This window comes from Oncorhynchus keta, chromosome 3 (assembly GCF_023373465.1).
Source record: "Oncorhynchus keta strain PuntledgeMale-10-30-2019 chromosome 3, Oket_V2, whole genome shotgun sequence".
Classification (NCBI taxonomy): domain Eukaryota; kingdom Metazoa; phylum Chordata; class Actinopteri; order Salmoniformes; family Salmonidae; genus Oncorhynchus; species Oncorhynchus keta.
This window is the reverse complement of record NC_068423.1, coordinates 10,876,870-10,896,385: the sequence shown is the minus strand read 5'-3', so window position 1 is coordinate 10,896,385 and position 19,516 is coordinate 10,876,870. Positions and strand designations below refer to the sequence as shown.

The 19,516-nt window shown below is 41.7% G+C and overlaps 1 protein-coding gene across 2 annotated transcripts in view; it reads right to left on the bottom strand.

Moving 5' to 3' along the window:
- Positions 1–481: 481 nt before the first annotated feature.
- Positions 482–19,516, bottom strand: part of kctd5b (potassium channel tetramerization domain containing 5b) — a 35,174-nt gene continuing 16,139 nt past the window's right edge. The window contains exons 2-7 of one of the 2 annotated variants that reach the window (XM_035756353.2): positions 17,083–17,191; positions 16,838–16,929; positions 13,330–13,425; positions 13,038–13,142; positions 7,084–7,209; positions 482–5,197 (exon numbers count right to left, since the gene is read on the bottom strand). In XM_035756353.2, the coding sequence (XP_035612246.1) occupies positions 5,168–5,197; positions 7,084–7,209; positions 13,038–13,142; positions 13,330–13,425; positions 16,838–16,929; positions 17,083–17,191 (558 nt within the window). In that variant the 3' untranslated portion in view covers positions 482–5,167. The remainder of the gene's footprint in view (positions 5,198–7,083; positions 7,210–13,037; positions 13,143–13,329; positions 13,426–16,837; positions 16,930–17,082; positions 17,192–19,516) is intronic. The other variant, XM_035756354.2, reaches the window with a different exon arrangement.

The following is a 19,516-nucleotide window of genomic DNA, read 5'->3' as shown; positions in this document are numbered from 1 at the left end:
TTAAGTCTCCAGGTATTTAAAATGTAGAATTGTACGAAATGCGTTTATAAAAAGGCCACATTTTCCCCGAACACTAGGCTACACATTTTTACCCATGTGTGCAACTTCCACAAGCGCCTCTACTCCACTGATCTCCGCCAGTACCCAAAAATATGAAAAAAAGCATTCAAAGCTTTATTATAAAAGGAGATTTTTATTTTCTTCTCATGCGCACTGGAACCTCAGAGCACTCCGGGTCACCTCGCTCTCCGGCTAATTTTTTGTTCCAGCGCCTCCAAATGTACAAATTAAGCACTGCTTTTGCCACTAGTGACAGTGTTAGATACATTTTTGGACTCTTTTTGTTGCCTCGTCTTGTCCCATTTCCCCCAACGATGTAGTTTTAATTTGAGCATTTTCTTGAAGTATTTATGTACAAAATCTTACAAAAAAATCTGAGTGCGCTGCTCCAAACTGTATAAAAAGAACAGAGATACACATGTGAAATGCAAACCCTTTTATTGAAGTCAACCTATGCAAGACCATACATCTATCCCAGTAACATTTTTACATTGCATAAAATCATGATAATAGTCAGAAGTGACAGGTGTAGTGATGTGACATCATTCTGATAATTATCTTCGATATCAAGAGCATTATAATTCTGATTATGGAACAAGTACATTCCATCTACTCTGGAATAATAGGCCTGTGTGTGACTGTCTTCAATCATGCGTTACAGTGGACTGTGATGAAGTAACCAGCTGACTCTTCCCAATATACTGGGAACTTGCACATCTTACAGTAGACTGGAGACATTGGTGCACAAAAAGTGAAAGTTAAATGACCATGGAATGTAGTCGAGCAGTGTATAAAATTGTGCTGCTGAGGAGGTAGTGCAGCCATCTACTGTGATACAGATCAAGACCAAAGTACACAGACTGCTAAGATTAAGATGGAACCAAGCTAACTAAACAAAAAAAAAAAGTACAAATCTCACAGCAACAATACTCATGAGACCAACACTAGTCTCCTCAAGCTGACTGAGCTAGTCACCATTTTCACAGGATCACTTTCACAGGGGGAAAAAACAAGATTGTCTCCAGCACTTTCTCAGTTAACCCATAACTAAATTCTTAATGTAACTTGGTCAGTACCATTAACAGTTGAAGTCGGAAGTTTACATACACTTAGGTCGGAGTCATTAAAACTCATTTTTCAACCACCACAAATTTCTTGTTCACAAACTATAGTTTTGGCAAGTCGGTTAGGGCATCTACTTTGTGCATGATGAGTCATTTTTCAAAAAATTCTTTACAAAGAGATTTCACTGCATCACAATTCCAGTGGGTCAGAAGTTTACATACACTAAGTTGACTGTGCCTTGAAACAGCTTGGAAAATTCCTGAAAATGTTGTCATGGCTTTAGAAGACTCTTATAGGCTAATTGACATTATTTGAGTCAACTGGAGGTGTATCTGTGGATGTATTTCAAGGCCTACCTTCAAACTCAATGCCTCTTTGCTTGACATCATGGGAAGAAAAAAAATCAAAAGATCAGCAAAGACCTCAGAAAAACAATTAGACCTCCACAAGTCTGGTTCATCCTTGGGAGCAATTTCCAAGCACCTGAAGGTACCACGTTCATCTGTACAAACAATAGCACACAAGTATAAACACCATGGGACCACGCAGCCGTCATACCGCTCAGGAAGGAGACCCTTTCTGTCTCCTAGAGATGAACGTACTTTGGTGCGAAAAGTGCAAATCAATCCCAGAACAGCAGCAAAGGACATTGTGAAGATGCTGGAGGAAACAGGTACCCAAGTATCTATATCCACAGTAAAACACGTCCTATATCGACATAACCTGAAAGGCCGCTCAGCAGGGAAGTAGCCACTGCTCCAAAACCGCCATAAAAAAGACAGACTACGGTTTGCAAATGCACAAAGATCGTACTTTTTGGAGAAATGTCCTGTGGTCTGATGAAACAAAAATAGAACTGTTTGACCATAAAGACCATCGTTATGTTTGGAGGAAAAAGGGGGATGCTTGCAAGCCGAAGAACACCATCCCAACTGTAAAGCACATGGGTGGCAGCATCATGTTGTGGGGGTGCTTTGCTGCAGGAGGGACTGGTGCACTTCACAAAATAGAGGGCACCATGAGAAAGAAAAATTATGTGGATATATTAAAGCAACATCAAGACATTAGTCAGGAAGTTAAAGTTTGGTCGCAAACGGGTCTTCCAAATGGACCCCAAACATACTTCCGAAGATGAGGCAAAACGGCTTAAGGACAACAAAGTCAAGGTATTGAAGTGGCCATCACAAAGCCCTGACCGCAATCCTATCGAACATTTGTGGGCAGAACTGAAAAAGTGTGTGTGAGCAAGGCGGCCAACAAACCTGACTCAGTTACACCAGCTCTGTCAGGAGGAATAGGGCAAAATTCACCCAACTTATTGTGTGAATCTTGTGGAAGGTTACCCAAAACATTTGACCCAAGTTATGCAATTTAAAAAGGCAATGCTACCAAATACTAATTGGGTGTATGTAAACCTCTGACCCACTGGGAATGTAATTAAATAAAATAAATAACTCTACTATTATTGACATTTCACATTCTTAAAATAAAGTGGTGATCCTAACCGACCTAAGACTGGGAATTTTTACTAGGATTAAATGTCAGTAATTTCAAAAAATTGAGTTTAAATTTATTTGGCTAAGGTGTATGTACTATTCCGACTTCAACTGTATGTTTACGTAGTCGGTCCACGAGAGATTACCAGCTCGAACATTGACGTGGTAGCAAACCACTTGGAAATGTATATGTTAACATAAATTAAGTTAACTATTTACATGCATTTAAAGTCTATCTAGAGTGGGGCGTGCTTGTTCCCTTTTCTCCAGTCAAACAAGTCAATGTTTAGGTAAGTGGGGAGTGCAAGATCGCTGGAAGGCTTCAGAATACTATAGCAAATGTAAACATAGCCTAGCTCTGTCAAAACACACTTATTTAAATTTAACCTCTTTGCAGATTTCATAGTTTCCACTTTAAAAGCCCTTGCGTGCGAGTGTATGTATGTATATCAAAAACATGCATCAATTCAATCACCTTTAATGATATAAAACTGTTTGTTACATGGAAAGAGTGTGTGTAAAATTAGTTGTGGGTCAATATGTGTTTCCTGCTGCACATATACAGGGTGCGTGTGCCTGCAACCAGAGTTCCAAAGTTAATGTATAAGCGGCACATAAGACATTGGATTTGGTCATCACTGGGAAAAGGAAACACTATCAAAAGTTGAGCAGTACCGCATCTCCGGTCAGAAACAATTTTTTGGTATAAAAAGTCTCCTGAAATGCAGCATTTACCCTTAAAACGGTGTTGCAGTGTAAGGAAAGCAATGTACACATCCTCCAACTAGAGCTTGGAATGCTGTGGTCGACACAATACAAAATGTCTCAAATAATGTGTAGCCTTTCAAGACCAATACATCTTTTTACAACATAACAGTCAATGTCTGAGCCCAGGTATATTGCCCGTATTATTGGATATCAAGAGATTTCAGGTGTTTTCTAAGTAAAACAGCGCATCAACCATTTGAACCTCGATTTACAAGTCTTAATATGCAGAGACCTATGTACAAACATTGCAAAACTCAAGTTATCAATTTAAATTGTCAAGACTTTCTAGCTATGATCCAGTACAACAACTTACATTTTAAGTTGTGTTTAACTATACAGTGTACAAAACGTGCAGTTTAACAGTTAAATATTAAATGGATTTTTTAGATTATGCACATCAACAAACCTAAGGATATTAACATATATTCCTTCACCGTTACCTTCAAAACATTAGCAAACCCCAACCTTCTCAAAAATATCTTAAACCCACAAATAAATGCTTTAAAACAGAAAGTCCCATCTAAAATACAGAGGACACACCAGAAAAGGAAGCATTAAACTCATTTGAAAACTAAATTAAGAATCCCGGTCTCTTTTGCGACAAATTTCTCAATAAGTATGCGCAATTACCTTCTACCACTACTACTGACAGTACAGGTTTTTAGCAGTTTATGCTTGATAATAGATTGCTCATCATAAACCCTTCAGATCCTGGAGTGAGAAGGTAACAGAAACTCAAAAGTAGCCCCTGAGTGAATCATTGGCCGTGTATGACCATGGCCATGTTTTATAGCATAAAACATTATAATTCATCACTTTTAGTTAGAAGAAATTCGCCACTAATTCAAAAATGGTCCAGTGTAACTGTACAGGCACAAAGACTCATATTTACATTATAAAATAAAATGTGAGGAAAAAACAAACAAACGTACGTCCCTCTTAACTGTCTTCTCAGTTGTGGGACAGGTTCTTCCTTGTCAAGGATATGTTTGCATCGTTATAGAGCCCCACAGTGGAGGTGTCATAATACCCGTTAAACAGGGAAATGGTTTCAAATCGCTTTCACACCAATCACACCATTTTCCCCCATAGGTGATTTTAGAAACACTTAAAATAAAGGGCCGTGTTTTGTTTAGGCTTGATGTGATGTTTTGATGAACATGTAAATCCCTCTCGGACAAGGTGACTTATCAATGTCGTCGGTTCTATTTCCTCTCATATTTCAAAAATGCTAACTAGCAATCAGAGTAGACGACATGCAAGACTACAAATCCCTACAAGCTCCTGCACAGCATCTCTAGCTGAAAACCTTTGCTAAACAGGTATTGTCAATTTCAAAAACTTGCACAAGACAGTTCACAGAATAGTCAAGTTTAAGTCATTTTGCCAATTTATTACTACATTTAGCCATCATTAGACAGTTCATCCAGAGACTCTTACCTTTGCCTCGATTCAGCAGTCTCATCCAGATCCCCATCGTATTTGTTCTTTATGATAGCGACATTAGTAGTTAATTCGATTCATATTTTCGTGGGTAAATATATTGATAAAAAAGTCATCTTGTCCTAGAGAGACTTATACGGTTATCAAAACATCACCCCCAGGGTAAGCCTACACAAAACACAGCCCTTATTTTAAGTGTTTCTAAAATTTCCCCTATGGGAAAAATGAACGGTGGAAAAACAATTGTAACCATTTCCCCGTTTGACTGCTAGGTTTTATGGGCATTATGACTCACACGATTGTACTCTATACCTGGTGCTTGTAATACTGATCATTCACATCCTGGATCCCCTCTCCTGAAGAATCTGCAAAGGGATTAATCAGTTAATGTTAAAACATATAGTAAAATATCCCTGGAACTACACAGCAGCAAGCTCAATCTTTGAGTCTGGTATCTGTGAATGGGACAGACCTACTAAATCTGAATATCAATTTATTGTACTATTTTTTTTTAGATGCATTTTTGTTTAATTTTCATTGAGAATCTAAAACAAAAGTCGACATGATTTGACCTCTTTCCTTCCCACACACAATGATCCAAGCAAACGAGTACATGTAGGTGCCACACATACACACACACACGAGGATAGGATGAGGGGTTTTCTAAGAATGCATGCACTTGGTTTCCATGCCAGCAATACAAAGCAAAGATTTGCTCATTGCTAAAAAAGTAAATAATGACAATTGCAGCCAACTTTAGTTCTAGAGAGACAGCGTTTGAAAGCCTTATGAAGTGGTTGAAAGCCTTACAGGACCAAAAGCCCAGACATAATCAGCTTATTGATCAGGGTTGCAAGCACCAGGGCAAAGACACATGGGGGAGTCGTGGAAAGGTAAGATGGAGGGAGTCGAAGGAATGGAGGGCAGCTGAGCGCTCACCGTTGAGTCATAAGTGCTCAACCCTAATCAGAGTCATTCATTTCATAATCCGTCTCTTCGTCCTCGCTCTGAACAACATGCAGCATGCAAATGGGACAGGAAAAAGACAAGACAGGCAAGTCTTACAAGAATGAAAATGAAAGGAGAAAATGTCAGGGGTAGAGTGGGGTATAAAACAACAAGGTTGCGTAAATGTTACAAAACATTTACCTTCAAACCAACATCAGTCAAATGAAGACTCAAACAGGGGATGTATCACCAACTATTACTACAACTAATTGGGACTTGATTCTCAAAAGGGGTTCACTCACATTTCAGGTTCAAGACACGATCACAACAGAGGTACATTGAAGGGTCAGAGGATAGACTACCTTTCATATCTACTAAGAGCCCCCCCCTCAAGATGTCCGTTTGTGATTGCTTTGCACCTTAGTCCATTTAGTATACAGACGTACTGTAATAGGTGTATCCAAGTCGGTTTAGAACTCAAGCGAAAAGCCTCTGTAGTGGAAATGTACTGAAATTCCTATCAATCGGAAAATAAATCTAAAACTGGTTGTAACTAGACTACATCCATGTGACTTCTAAAACCACTGACAGAATACAAGACTTAATGTCAGCCTATTAGCAATAATTCAATAGAATTACCAAGTCTGGGACTAGCTAGAGTGTGAAGCAGGCCCCGGAGGACTGGGCCCACATGGGAACCAGCAGATGGGACTAGTAATTCCCACTGCTAGGCCTGCTGCTCTGCTCCCAAAGCCCTCAGAAAGAATGACATTCTCCACTAATAGTCCCAATAATCCTCAAGGCTATGCTCTTAACCTTCTAATGTGGATTCAAATGTTTCAGTTTTTCCGGTGTAAGGTCAAATCTAACAACTTCAATCTTGTAAAGCTGGATTAATGGATTTAGGCCTGCGTGTGGTCTGACTAATAACTGTACACTAAATGACCGTACTGTCCTTTTGATTTTAGATACAAAATGGTTGACAGTTCATTTGTAATGCTATGAAATTTATTTGTATAGATTAATTGAAGGCTAATTCTCAGTAAATTAACACTAACCAAAGTCAATTACTATTTTTTTTAAATATATACTTTTCAGAAAATACCAAATTCATCAACTAATTACTCTGTGCAGCAGTCCAAGCCTATCTGCTTCAAAATGGACTCTTCTATGAAGGTAGACATCAGTAAACTGGGGATAGTTAGTAAATGTGTTGCATTTAGACATAAGAACAATACACCATTCAGACAAACTTGTCGTTGGGCTTACTTTCAGTGTACACACATCTTAGGATGGGGCTCACCTTGGCTTTCTCACTGGGCTCACTGTTTGGGCCATATGATTGGTTGTGCAGCTCCTTGGAGACGACACACAGGAACTCAGATTGGTCCTCGTTTCCGTAGTTATAAGAGGATCCAATGCTGACCAGCTGGGGGTGGAGAAAGAGAGTTAGCTTCAGAGAGAGAGAGAAAAGAGGATTACAGTGTACTTAGAGCAGATGTGAAGAGTTTGAACAGAAATTAAAAGCATTAGATAATACGTAGAACATACATGAGACAGAGCCAGAAACAGATCAGAACACAAAAGATGAGTTGGCTACAGACTCCAAATATGTAGAAAGTAATTCATGTGTGTGTGGGTGGGTTGGGCTGAGGGGTCATATTTGCTTCCTTAAGATGTTAGTTCCTTTTTAAAACGGACACAAAACAGACAGGGATACCAGGACATTAAACAAACATGCAGACGGTGAGGTGATACGATGTCATGCAAATACATATTTGACAAGGTCAGACAAACACAAAATGTTCTTCCACTCAGTCGAATGCTTTTAACTTTAGTGTTCAACCAGTCAGCGTGCGCACATACACTATATACACACACAAAAGTATGTGGACACCCCTTCAAAAAAAATGTGTGGATTCAGCCGTTTTAGCCACACCTGTTGCTGGCAGGTGTATAAAATCGAGCACACAGCCATGCAATCTCCATAGCTTAACATTGGCAGTAAAATGGCCTTACTGAAGAGCTGTGATTATCAAAGTAGCACCGTCATTGGATGCCACCTTTCCAACAAGTCTACCCCAGTCAACTGTAAGTGCTGTTATTGTTGAGAAGCAACAAGTGGAAGGCCCCACAGGCTCACAGAAAGGGACCGCCGAGTGCTGAAGCGCGTGAAAATCATCTGTCTTCAGTTGCAACACTCACTACCGAGTTGCAACGTCAGCACAAGAACTGTTCGTCGGGCGCTTCAGGAAATGGGTTTCCATAGCCAAGCAGCGTCACACAAGCCTAAGATCACCACGTGCATTGGCTGGAGTGGTGTAAAGCTTGCCGCAATTGGACTCTGGAGCAGTGGAAACACGTTCTCTGGAATGACCATCTGGGTTTGGCTGATGCCAGAAGAACGTTAACTGCCTGAATGCATAGTGCCAACTGTAAAATCTGGTGGAGGAGGACTAATGGTCTGGGGCTGTTATTCATGATTCGGGCTAGGCCCCTTAGTTCCAGTGGAGGATAATCTTAAAGCAACAGAATACAATGACATTCTAGACGAGTCTGTGCTTCCAACTTAGTGGCAACAGTTTGGGGGAAGGCCCTTTCCTGGTTCAGCATGACAATACCCCCTTGCATAAAGTGAGGTCCATACAGAAATGGTTTGTCAAGATCGGTGTGTTAGAACTTCACTAACCTGCACAGAGCCCTGACCTCAAACCCATCAAACACCTTTGGGATTAATTGGAACGCCGACTGCGAGCCAGGCCTAAATGGCCAACATCAGTGCCCGACCTCACTAATGCTTGTGGCTGAATGGAAGCAAGTTCCTGCAGCAATGTTCCAAAATCTAGTGGAACACCTTCGCAGAAGAGTGGGAGGCTCTTGTAGCATTAAAGGGGGGGACCAACTATTGATGCCCATGATTTTGGAATGAGATGTTTGACGAGCAGGTGTCCATATACTTTTTGTCATGTAGTGTATGAGAACTTAACAGTGTACTCTGTAGGTGTGTATGTCTCAACATACAGACTCATTAGCCACTTCTGCAGGAGCCCTGTTGTTGCCAAAAGACGTCTCACACAGGAGGCAAAAGTATTAGGCTACTCTATAATCAATGCTAAACGTTAAAGTTAGCAGGTACTGTACCACACCTCCAAGTTTCAATCTGAATAATAATGATATTTTTGTTGTTGTTGCAAAACGTTCCCCAATGAACACAAACCAGGACTGGGTGGCTCTGAAAGTAGGGCAATAGGTTAGCGGAGTGCGTATACCCAGATCGCAGGACTCACTGCTGCTGAGCCTTAAGCTAAAGGTCGAAGTGTTTTAAGGGGCTTCCCATCGGGAACCCTATAAGAAGATTAGTGAGATTCCTGCTCCGAGGGAGATCCAGTGTTCATTCTTACCCCCCCAAAGGGATAGTGGGGCCAGGGGAGATTCAGAGCTTATCCACGCACACTTACAGCCTGCACACAAACCCCCTAAAACCAAAACCCTAAAAGCGCTGAATTGGGCCATTGCAATTACCAACTCGGAGTCAAAACAGACTGTCAAGCAGTAACTGGTGTTAATTCCCCAAAACAAGCATACATTTCAACATTACACATTTAGTCAAAATTGATGTTTTATGTTTGTGTTTTGAACAGTTCTTTTTCTGCTCAATTTCATTCACAGCACATTTTCATCAACATTTTCTGTTATTCATTCAAAGATACTCAGAGGCTGAGAAATAGGAGATTGAGCTAAATTGGACATGGCGGTATGACCTACGTTTTATTTTACACTTGGTCCCTTTCAGAAATTGTTGGTGAACTCGGTTTGGGTTAAAGTTTGGTGCAATGCGAACGCTACAAAATAATTCAGATCCCTCAAAAGAGCCCCTGGAGCGAGCCAAACTGAATCCATCTCGAGAGGTGGTCTGAGTTCGGTTGGTCTTTTTTAGTGCAATGTGAACCCAAAGCTCTCCAGGATCGCTTGTCATTGTTACCACACCATGTAGTAGGCTACTGCAACACCGTTTACCCTGCTATAACCCCTCAAGTTGGTGCCACAAACGAGAGAAGATGTGCAGGTTGGTGGGGGAAAACATGCGTGCCGTTCGTGGACATTAGGCAGCAATTTAGGATTCCAAAATAAGTATGTAGTTAAACAATGTTTAGATTTAGAGCATCAGCTCTAAACATGTTTTTAAAGTTTGTTTATTTTATTGTGGGGCTTGAATAAAGTAACATTTAATGAAAACCACACAACTAGATTACAAAATCAACACAAGCTCTTAAAGGGGCAGTATCCTAGAGGACAGCTTTTTTCCATCTACATAACATTGCAAAAATCAGCAACTTTCTGTCCAAAAATGATGCAGAAAAATTAATCCATGCTTTTGTCACTTCTAGGTTAGACTACTGCAATGCTCTATTTTCCGGCTACCCGGATAAAGCACTAAATAAACTTCAGTTAGTGCTAAATACGGCTGCTAGAATCCTGACTAGAACCAAAAAAATTGATCATAATACTCCAGTGCTAGCCTCTCTACACTGCCTTCCTGTCAAAGCAAGGGCTGATTTCAAGGTTTTACTGCTAACCTACAAAGCATTACATGGGCTTGCTCCTACCTACCTCTCTGATTTGGTCCTGCCGTACATACCTACACGTACGCTACGGTCACAAGACGCAGGCCTCCTAATTGTCCCTAGAATTTCTAAGCAAACAGCTATAGGCAGGGCTTTCTCCTATAGAGCTCCATTTTTATGGAACGGTCTGCCTACCCATGTCAGAGACGCAAACTCGGTCTCAACCTTTAAGTCTTTACTGAAGACTCATCTCTTCAGTGGGTCATATGATTGAGTGTAGTCTGGCCCAGGAGTGGGAAGGTGAACGGAAAGGCTCTGGAGCAACGAACCGCCCTTGCTGTCTCTGCCTGGCCGGTTCCCCTCTTTCCACTGGGATTCTCTGCCTCTAACCCTGTTACGGGGGCTGAGTCACTGGCTTGCTGGGGCTCTCTCATGCCGTCCCTGGGGGGTGCGTCACCTGGGTGGGTTGATTCACTGTTGTGGTCAGCCTGTCTGGGTTGGCGCCCCCCTGGGTTGTACCGTGGCGGAGATCTTTGTGGGCTATACTCGGCCTTGTCTCAGGATGGTAAGTTGGTGGTTGAAGATATCCCTCTAGTGGTGTGGGGGCTGTGCTTTGGCAAAGTGGGTGGGGTTATATCCTTCCTGTTTGGCCCTGTCCGGGGTGTGCTCGGATGGGGCCACAGTGTCTCCTGACCCCTCCTGTCTCAGCCTCCAGTATTTATGCTGCAGTAGTTTATGTGTCGGGGGGCTGGGGTCAGTTTGTTATATCTGGAGTACTTCTCCTGTCCTATTCGGTGTCCTGTGTGAATCTAAGTGTGCGTTCTCTAATTCTCTCCTTCTCTCTCTCGGAGGACCTGAGCCCTAGGACCATGCCCCAGGACTACCTGACATGATGACTCCTTGCTGTCCCCAGTCCACCTGGCCATGCTGCTGCTCCAGTTTCAACTGGCCTGGGCCCTAGGACCATGTCCCAGGACCATGTCCCAGGACTACCTGACATGATGACTCCTTGCTGTCCCCAGTCCACCTGGCCATGCTGCTGCTCCAGTTTCAACTGTTCTGCCTTACTATTATTCAACCATGCTGGTCATTTATGAACATTTGAACATCTTGGCCACGTTCTGTTATAATCTCTACCCGGCACAGCCAGAAGAGGACTGGCCACCCCACATAGCCCGGTTCCTCTCTAGGTTTCTTCCTAGGTTTTGGCCTTTCTAGAGAGTTTTTCCTAGCCACCGTGCTTTTACACCTGCATTGTTTGCTGTTTGGGGTTTTAGGCTGGGTTTCTGTACAGCACTTTGAGATATCAGCTGATGTACGAAGGGCTATATAAATACATTTGATTTGGATGTGTGACGTTTACATTGGGTAAGAGTTTGTTTTTGTCAATCTATTGTGTCTGTCTTTTGTCAATGGTATTCGTGTCTAACATAGTCATCCTTTCAAGTATTGCTCTGAGTGAAAAGGGAAATAGCCTGTGAGGATAACGACCATTATATAGTTTAAATACGCTATCTAGCTAACCATCCATGTTGAGTCTATGGGAATGCTAACTGCACAAATGTCAGCGTTTAAATGAAATGTAAAAAAAAATGATTTAATTTTCCTCATGTTAATAAATCAATCTTTCAGATTCTATGCAGTTTGTTGAATAATTTGGAAAAGTGTGATTTATATTTAGCGACTGCTTCTTTGCAGTGTGTCAATGGGCCAGAATAGGCCATAAGGTGGAAGACAACAGCGTTCATTCAGGAACTGGGTCAAGTGGGTGGGGCTACATAAGTTGAATAGCCTAATCAGGATCCAATCTCTTCCTTCTCTCATCAACTAGCATGGGTTAAAAGAATAAACAGGGTTGACGATTTCTTCTTCAAATCAGCCATACATCCCTTTGTGACAGGGGGAATTGCAGCTTGTTGTGTGCAACAGGGGGGTGACAATTGAAACATTTCTAGCCTGCCTATTTATGAGTCACAGGGTTGACGCGTTTCTCTCAACCTGCTCAGTTTTCCACCACAAAACACTGGAAAATGTCCAAAGAGTAGAACCAGCTCACCTGCTTTTATAGTAGGATTTGACTATTAGATGTTCAAATGTTAGATCTTTTTTTTAAGGAATAGTTTCATCATTTTAAAAATGAGAGTTCAGTTCACGTAACAGGGTTGACCTTAAAATGAGGGACAGACGTAAATGAATCACTAATCACATGAAATAAATAATCTTCAGAAATGACTGTCAAAGCAACAAAATAACTAGGGCTTTATTTTGGGGATTAAGTGGGATAAAAATCATCCTAGAAGTGACACAGGGTTGAATTTCTGCACTTTAGCAAGCCTTTTTAAAAATAAATTGTTGTGGTCTATATTAAAAGGGCACTTCATATAATGTAACAGGCTTTTAAAATACCATATTGCCACACAATGTCTATAAAAATAGCAATAGATCTTTGTGGAACAACCTGCATATCACCAACAAACTGAAAACAAAAATGTAAAGGGATAATCAAACAGACATAGAAAGGGTGCTGTGTTCACTTGGGTCTTTTGTTGAACAGTACACATCTTAAAATTGAAATCAACTCAAAATGGCTGCCTACTGTTCATAGAGTTGGGACAGAGGCCAAAAGGGTTGTGAATGGGTACATAGGGGACATGCAGTGACCAGCCCGTGGACGGAACATTGTGGGACACACCTCTCCGCTGTGGCTTGGGAAAGTAGACTCCTCCCCCTTCACCTCCCTTGACACAATCAGCAGAAACTCTGACTGCTGGGCCCGCCCGTAACCTATACTGACAAGCTGCAACAACCAAATCAGAGCACAGAGGGATGCCCGGATCACGTATAAGACACAGAAAATATAACAGTTTTTTTTATGTTAATTTCCAATTCATGAATTGGATTGTTTGGGCGTTGAGGATTATGGGTCGAGGGAAGTACAAATAAAAGGAGGACATTTGGCTCCTCGTGGTGAGAGGCAGCGTTACCTGCTCAAACTTCCAGCCGTCAGACATGGTGGACACCATCTGGGTGAGCTCCTCCTCTTGGCACTGCAGCACCCGGTACACATGTTTCACTGGAGCCTGGGGAGAGAGCAGGGAGACGAGAGGGTATTCGAGTTGAGTGAATTCTGACTACACACACGATGGAGCAGGTGCATTGATTAACAGTGCACTCACAGCCAAAGGCCAGCAATCCCAGAGGGTAGGGGGTCGACCGATTATGATTTTTCAACGCCGATACCGATTATTGGAGGACCCAAAAAAGCCGATACCGATTAAAAATCAGCTGATTTTTATTTATTTGTTATTATTACAATACTGAACAAACACTTATTTTAACTTAATATAAATACAATAAAAATCTATTTAGCCTCAAATAAATAATGAAACATGTTCAATTTGGTTTAAATAATGCAAAAACAAAGTGTTGGAGAAGTAAATGTGCAATATGTGCCGTGTAAAAAAGCTAACGTTTGAGTTCCTTGCTCAGAACATATGAAAGTTGGTGGTTCCTTTTAACATGAGTCTTCAATATTCCCAGGTAAGAAGTTTTAGGTTGTAGGACTATTTCTCTCTATACCATTTGTATTTCATATACCTTTGACTATTGGATGTTCTTATAGGCACTATAGTATTGCCAGTGTAACAAGTATAGCTTCCGTCCCTCTCCCCTACCTGGGCTCGAACCAGGAACACATCGACAACAGCCACACTCAAAGCAGCGTTACCCTTGCAGAGCAAGGGGAACAACTACTCCAAGTCTCAGAGTGAGTGACGTTTGAAACGCTATTAACTAGCTAGCTATTTCACATCGGTTACACCAGACATTAGGCTGACAGGCTTGAAGTCATAAACAGCACTGTGCTTGTGAAGAGCTGCTGGAAAAACGCACAAAAATGCTGTTTGGATGAATGCTTAAGAGCCTGCTTCTGCAAACCATTGCTCAGTCAGACTGCTCTATCAAATCATAGACTTAATCATAACATAACACACAGAAATACGAGCCTTTGGTCATTAATATGATCGAATCCGTAAACTATCATTACGAAAACAAAACGTTTATTATTTCAGTGAAATACGGAACCGTTCTGTATTTTATCTAACGGGTGGCATCTACAAGTCTAAATATTATTGTTACATTGCACAACCTTCAATGTTATGTCATAATTACGTAAAATTATGGCAAATTAGTTCGCAATGAGCCAGGCTGCCCAAACTTGCATATACCCTGACTCTGCGTGCAATGAACGCAAGAGAAATGACACAATTTCACCTGGTTAATATTGCCTGCTAAACTGGATTAGTAGTTATAACTAGTGATTATCATTGATTGTTTTTTATAAGATAAGTTGAATTCTAGCTAGCAATTTACCTTGGCTTCTACTGCATTCGCGTAACAGGCAGGCTACTCGTGGAGTGCAATGGTTAGACCGTTGGATTAGTTAACTGTGCGGTTGCAAGATTGAAACCCCTGAGCTGACAAGGTGAAAATCTGTTGTTCTGCCCCTGAACAAGGCAGTTAACCCACCGTTCCTAGGCCGTCATTGAAAATAAGAATGTGTTCTTAACTGACTTGCCTAGTTAAATAAAAAGGTATAAAATAAATGTTTAAAAAAATTAAATAAAAAAATAAAAAAATCGGAACTCAGCGCCCAAGAATATCGATTTCCGATTGTTATGAAAACTTGAAATCGGCCCTAATTAAATCGGCCATTCCGATTAATCGGTCGAACTCTAATCCAGCCTAACTAATGCAACGTAAAACTTGACAACTTTTTTCCCTCTGGCCTCCGTGGATTTAGTCACCCTAATTCTGGCCATCCTACAAAAGGGTACACACACCAATAACTTTTGAATGGATTATGATAACCAGTGGTCCAAACCTCATGTCTATCTACATAATTAACAAACCCAGAAAAAAATAAAAGGTCCCTTTTTCAGGACCCTGTCTTTCAAAGATAATTCGTAAAAAAATCCAAATAACTTGACAGATCTTCACTGTAAAGGGTTTACACACTGTTTCCCATGCTTGTTCAATGAACCAGAAACAATTAATGAACATGCACCCGTGGAACGGTCGTTAAGACACTAACAGCTTACAGACGGTAGGCAATTAAGGTCACAGTTATGAAAACTTAGGACACTAAAGACGCCTTTCTACTGACTCCGAAAAACACCAAAAGAAAGATGCCCAGGGTCCCTGCTCATCTGCGTGAACGTGCCTTAGGCATGCTGCAAGGAGGCATAAGGACTGCAGATGTGGCCAGGGCAATAAATTGCAACGTCTGTTCTGTGAGACGCTTAAGACAGCGCTACAGGGAAACAGGGCGGACAGCTGATCGTCCTCGCAGTGGCAGACCACGTGTAACAGCACCTGCACAGGATCAGTACATCCGAACATCACACCTGCGGGACAGGTACATGATGGCAACAACTGCCCGAGTTACACCAGGAACCCACAATCCCTCCATCAATGCTCAGACTGTCCGCAATAGGCTGAGAGAGGCTGGACTGAGGGCTTGTAGGCATGTTGTAAGGCAGGTCCTCACTAGACATCACCGGCAATAACGTTGCCTATGGGCACAAACCCCCCCATCGCTGGACCAGACAGGACTGGCAAAAAGTGCTCTTCTCTGACGAGTCGCAGTTCTCTCTCACCAGGGGTGATGGTCGGATTCGCATTTATCGTCAAAAGGATTGAGCATTACACAGAGGCCTGTACTCTGGAGCGGGATTGATTTGGAGGTGGAGGGTCCGTCATGGTCTGGGGCGGTGTGTCACAGCATCATCGGACTGAGCTTGTTTTCATTGCAGGCAATCTCAACGCTGTGCGTTACAGGGAAGACATCCTCCTCCCTCATGTGGTACCCTTCCTGCAGGCTCATCCTGACATGACCCTCCAGCATGACAATGCCACCAGCCTTCCTGCTCAATCTGTGCGTGATTTCCTGCAAAACAGAAATGTCAGTGTTCTGTCATGGCCAGCGAAGAGCCCAGATCTCAATCCCATTGAGCACGTCTGGGACCTGTTGGATCGGAGGGTGAGGGCTAGGGCCATTCCCCCAAGAAATGTCTGTGAACTTGCAGGTACCTTGGTAGAAGAGTTGGGTAACATCTCACAGCAAGAACTGGCAAATCTGGTGCAGGGTCTCTGAGGAGGAGATGCACTGTAGTACTTAATGCAGCTGGTGGCCACACCAGATACTGACTTACTTTTGACCCCCCCCTTTGTTCAGGGACACATTATTCAATTTATGTTAGTCACACGTCTGTGGAACTTTTTCAGTTTACATCTCGTTGTTGAATCTTATGTTCATAAATATTTACACATGTTAAGTTTGCTGAAAATAAAACGCAGTTGGCAGTGAGGACGTTTCTTTTTTTTGCTGAGTTTATTTTAACCATTGGTCAAAAGATACATATCCTTACAGAAGGGATAAGAGTTATGAAGAAATACAAAAATCAATAGCGTGCGATTGGGAAGTTCACCGACCTGTGATGTTTTGCAGTCTCGTTCCCTGATCTTGTCCTTGAGGAGCTTTATTAATGATGTGATATTGTAGAATTCGGCTTCCTCCAGGACACCTTCAAAAACACACATTAAGAATCCATTCTGGTAGGAATGAGCAACATAATAAAAACAGACTGCAACAGAGGATACTTAAGAGCTGACGTTGGAAACCAACAGCTTCACTGTGCACATTAGTAGCAACATTTATCTCATATGTCTAGTCTTACCTTCCTCTGCCAGCTCCCTGTTGAGCACCAGCTTGCCATGCCTCAAGTAGTTCAGTACCGGCCCAAAGTATGTGGGGTCTCGGTCTATGAGATAGGCACCAGTGTCATCCTGTAAATCAAACAGATAGAAAATAATTAAAGTCAACATTTACAGTTCACCATTGTCGGACGAAGACCACGGAGTTGAGTGAAGAGAGGAAAACCACTGGACAGAAGTTAGAACACACAAAACCACACTGCATATATCAGGAAACAGAAACCCCAACATAAGCCCATATGAATGATGGAGGAAGCTACTGGGCTCATAATCCCTGCAAGTTATTCCCAGAAGCACTCAGTTTGATCCTCTTGAGCTCATAACCAGTGGGCATTCCCATATTCCAGTAAGTACTGTGAATAGAACATTCTGCCTTTATGTACATATCTAACTCAAATACATTGTACCCCTGCACAGTGTTATGATACTCACCCATGTGGAGAAACCCATTATATTCAGCATATGTGACTAACAAAATGTTATAACCAGTGGTATTTAACATTTTATTTGTCACATATGCCGAATATAATGGGTGTAGACTACTGTGAAATGCTTACTTATGAGCCCATCTCAATGATGCAGTTTAAAAATAATGGTTACACTAGGAATAAAATACCAGAATAGAGCTATATCCAGGGAGTACCAGTATCATAACACTGTGCAGGGGTACAATGTATTTGAGGTAGATATGTACAAAAAGGCAGGATGTTCTAAATCACAGTACTTATAGGAATGCCCACTAATGATAAGTACTGCGATTCAAATATACATATATATAAAAAAATCTTTGTCTCCTGGGGGAATGAGTTGTTGAAACAATTAGAGCAGAACAGAATGAAATTTGGAACAGGAGACTGAATCCACAGAAGGGACCAAGAGGGAAAACACGAGTACACCATCTTCAATGCAAAACACGAGTACACCATCTTCAATGCAAAACAAGACAGAACAAATTACACAACCACCCTCTTCATTCCATTGAAAAACACAGAAGTCATTGAGATAGTTTGTCAGCAATCTGCAGTTAACGAGTCCACCGAGAACAGGGGAAAAATAGATAGTTCAAGTTACAATTAAATGGAAATGGTGAGTGAATGTCATTCACCAAAAATGAGAAGGGGGGTGAAACCCAAAACAAATGTAACGCAAATCTCGCTAATGCAACAGGATGTGTGAGTTTGCATACTTTTTAGTACTTGGCCTCAGCGATCTAGACAAATTAGCTGAGGCATTGAGCTGGCAGCTGTCCCAACAATTTACACAACACACGCTTCATTTTCATACTTTCCAGGCCTTGGTCAAACAAAGCTAGGCAAATACACACCTCTTCCTTCGCCATTGATAGACTGCCATCCAACGTTGTTAAACCCATTAGGTCTTTCCAATAATGAGAAACTGTCTCAGAGCATTCTCTAAGGTGCTGAACCTGAAGATTCGTGGCTGACTGACCTCCTTTCCACAGCAAAAATACCCCACTGGGCCCCCATGGGTTATGAACTAGCCCAAATGCTCTGCATATCAGTTCCTTAATATTCTTCTGCACACATTCATTTAACCATTGTTACAGGTGGAAAGTACAGGAGAACAGAAATAGGTCAGTTAATAAGACTCATTTTCTGGTGTAGCGGCACCTAAAATAAAAAATAAAAACTCACAAACTTAAGTGCTGCTAAATTAAACAGATGCAAGTACATAGTGAAAACATTACTGTGCCATGTTTGTACTTTGTGTGCAGCAATGAAGGCTCATAGACAGTTTTAAGGACAGGCCACCTAGATTTAGAAGCAGGCCTCTTGTGTTGCCATATCTGTACATCGTTTCAGTCTCTGGTTGATGCGTCAGCTCTGAGCTGAACAAGTGGCCTATCCTAGTGTTACGCACATGTCAAGAGTGTGCAAAGCCGTCATCAAGGCAAAAGGTAGCTACTTTGAGGAACCTCAAATATAATTTTGATTAGTTTAACACTTTTGTTGACTACATGATTCCATGTGTTACTTTATAGTTGATGGCTTCACTATTATTCTACAATGTAGAAACGTTTCTTTTAAATAAAGAAAAACCCTTGAATGAGTTGGTGTGTCCAAACTTGACTGGTACTGTGCGTGTACATATTTTCAAAGAAGTCTGACCTTTTAACAGTTTCCCCGCCCGCCCCGCTTCTTCTACCACCATTTTCAAGGCACACATTCACTAGGCTCACAGCCGGTGCGCATTTAGCTGAACAATTTATGATGGATTAATGTCTCAAGTTCTAAAATGAACAACTCCTTTTAGAAGCCCCTGAAAGCTTTCCCTTCATAAGAGGCCGTTAAAGAGTTCCATCATGGCTGGGCTGGCAAAGGGAAGGGGAAAAAAATCACTCCTGTCCAAAGCACTCTCTGGGTGGGGAATATTCCT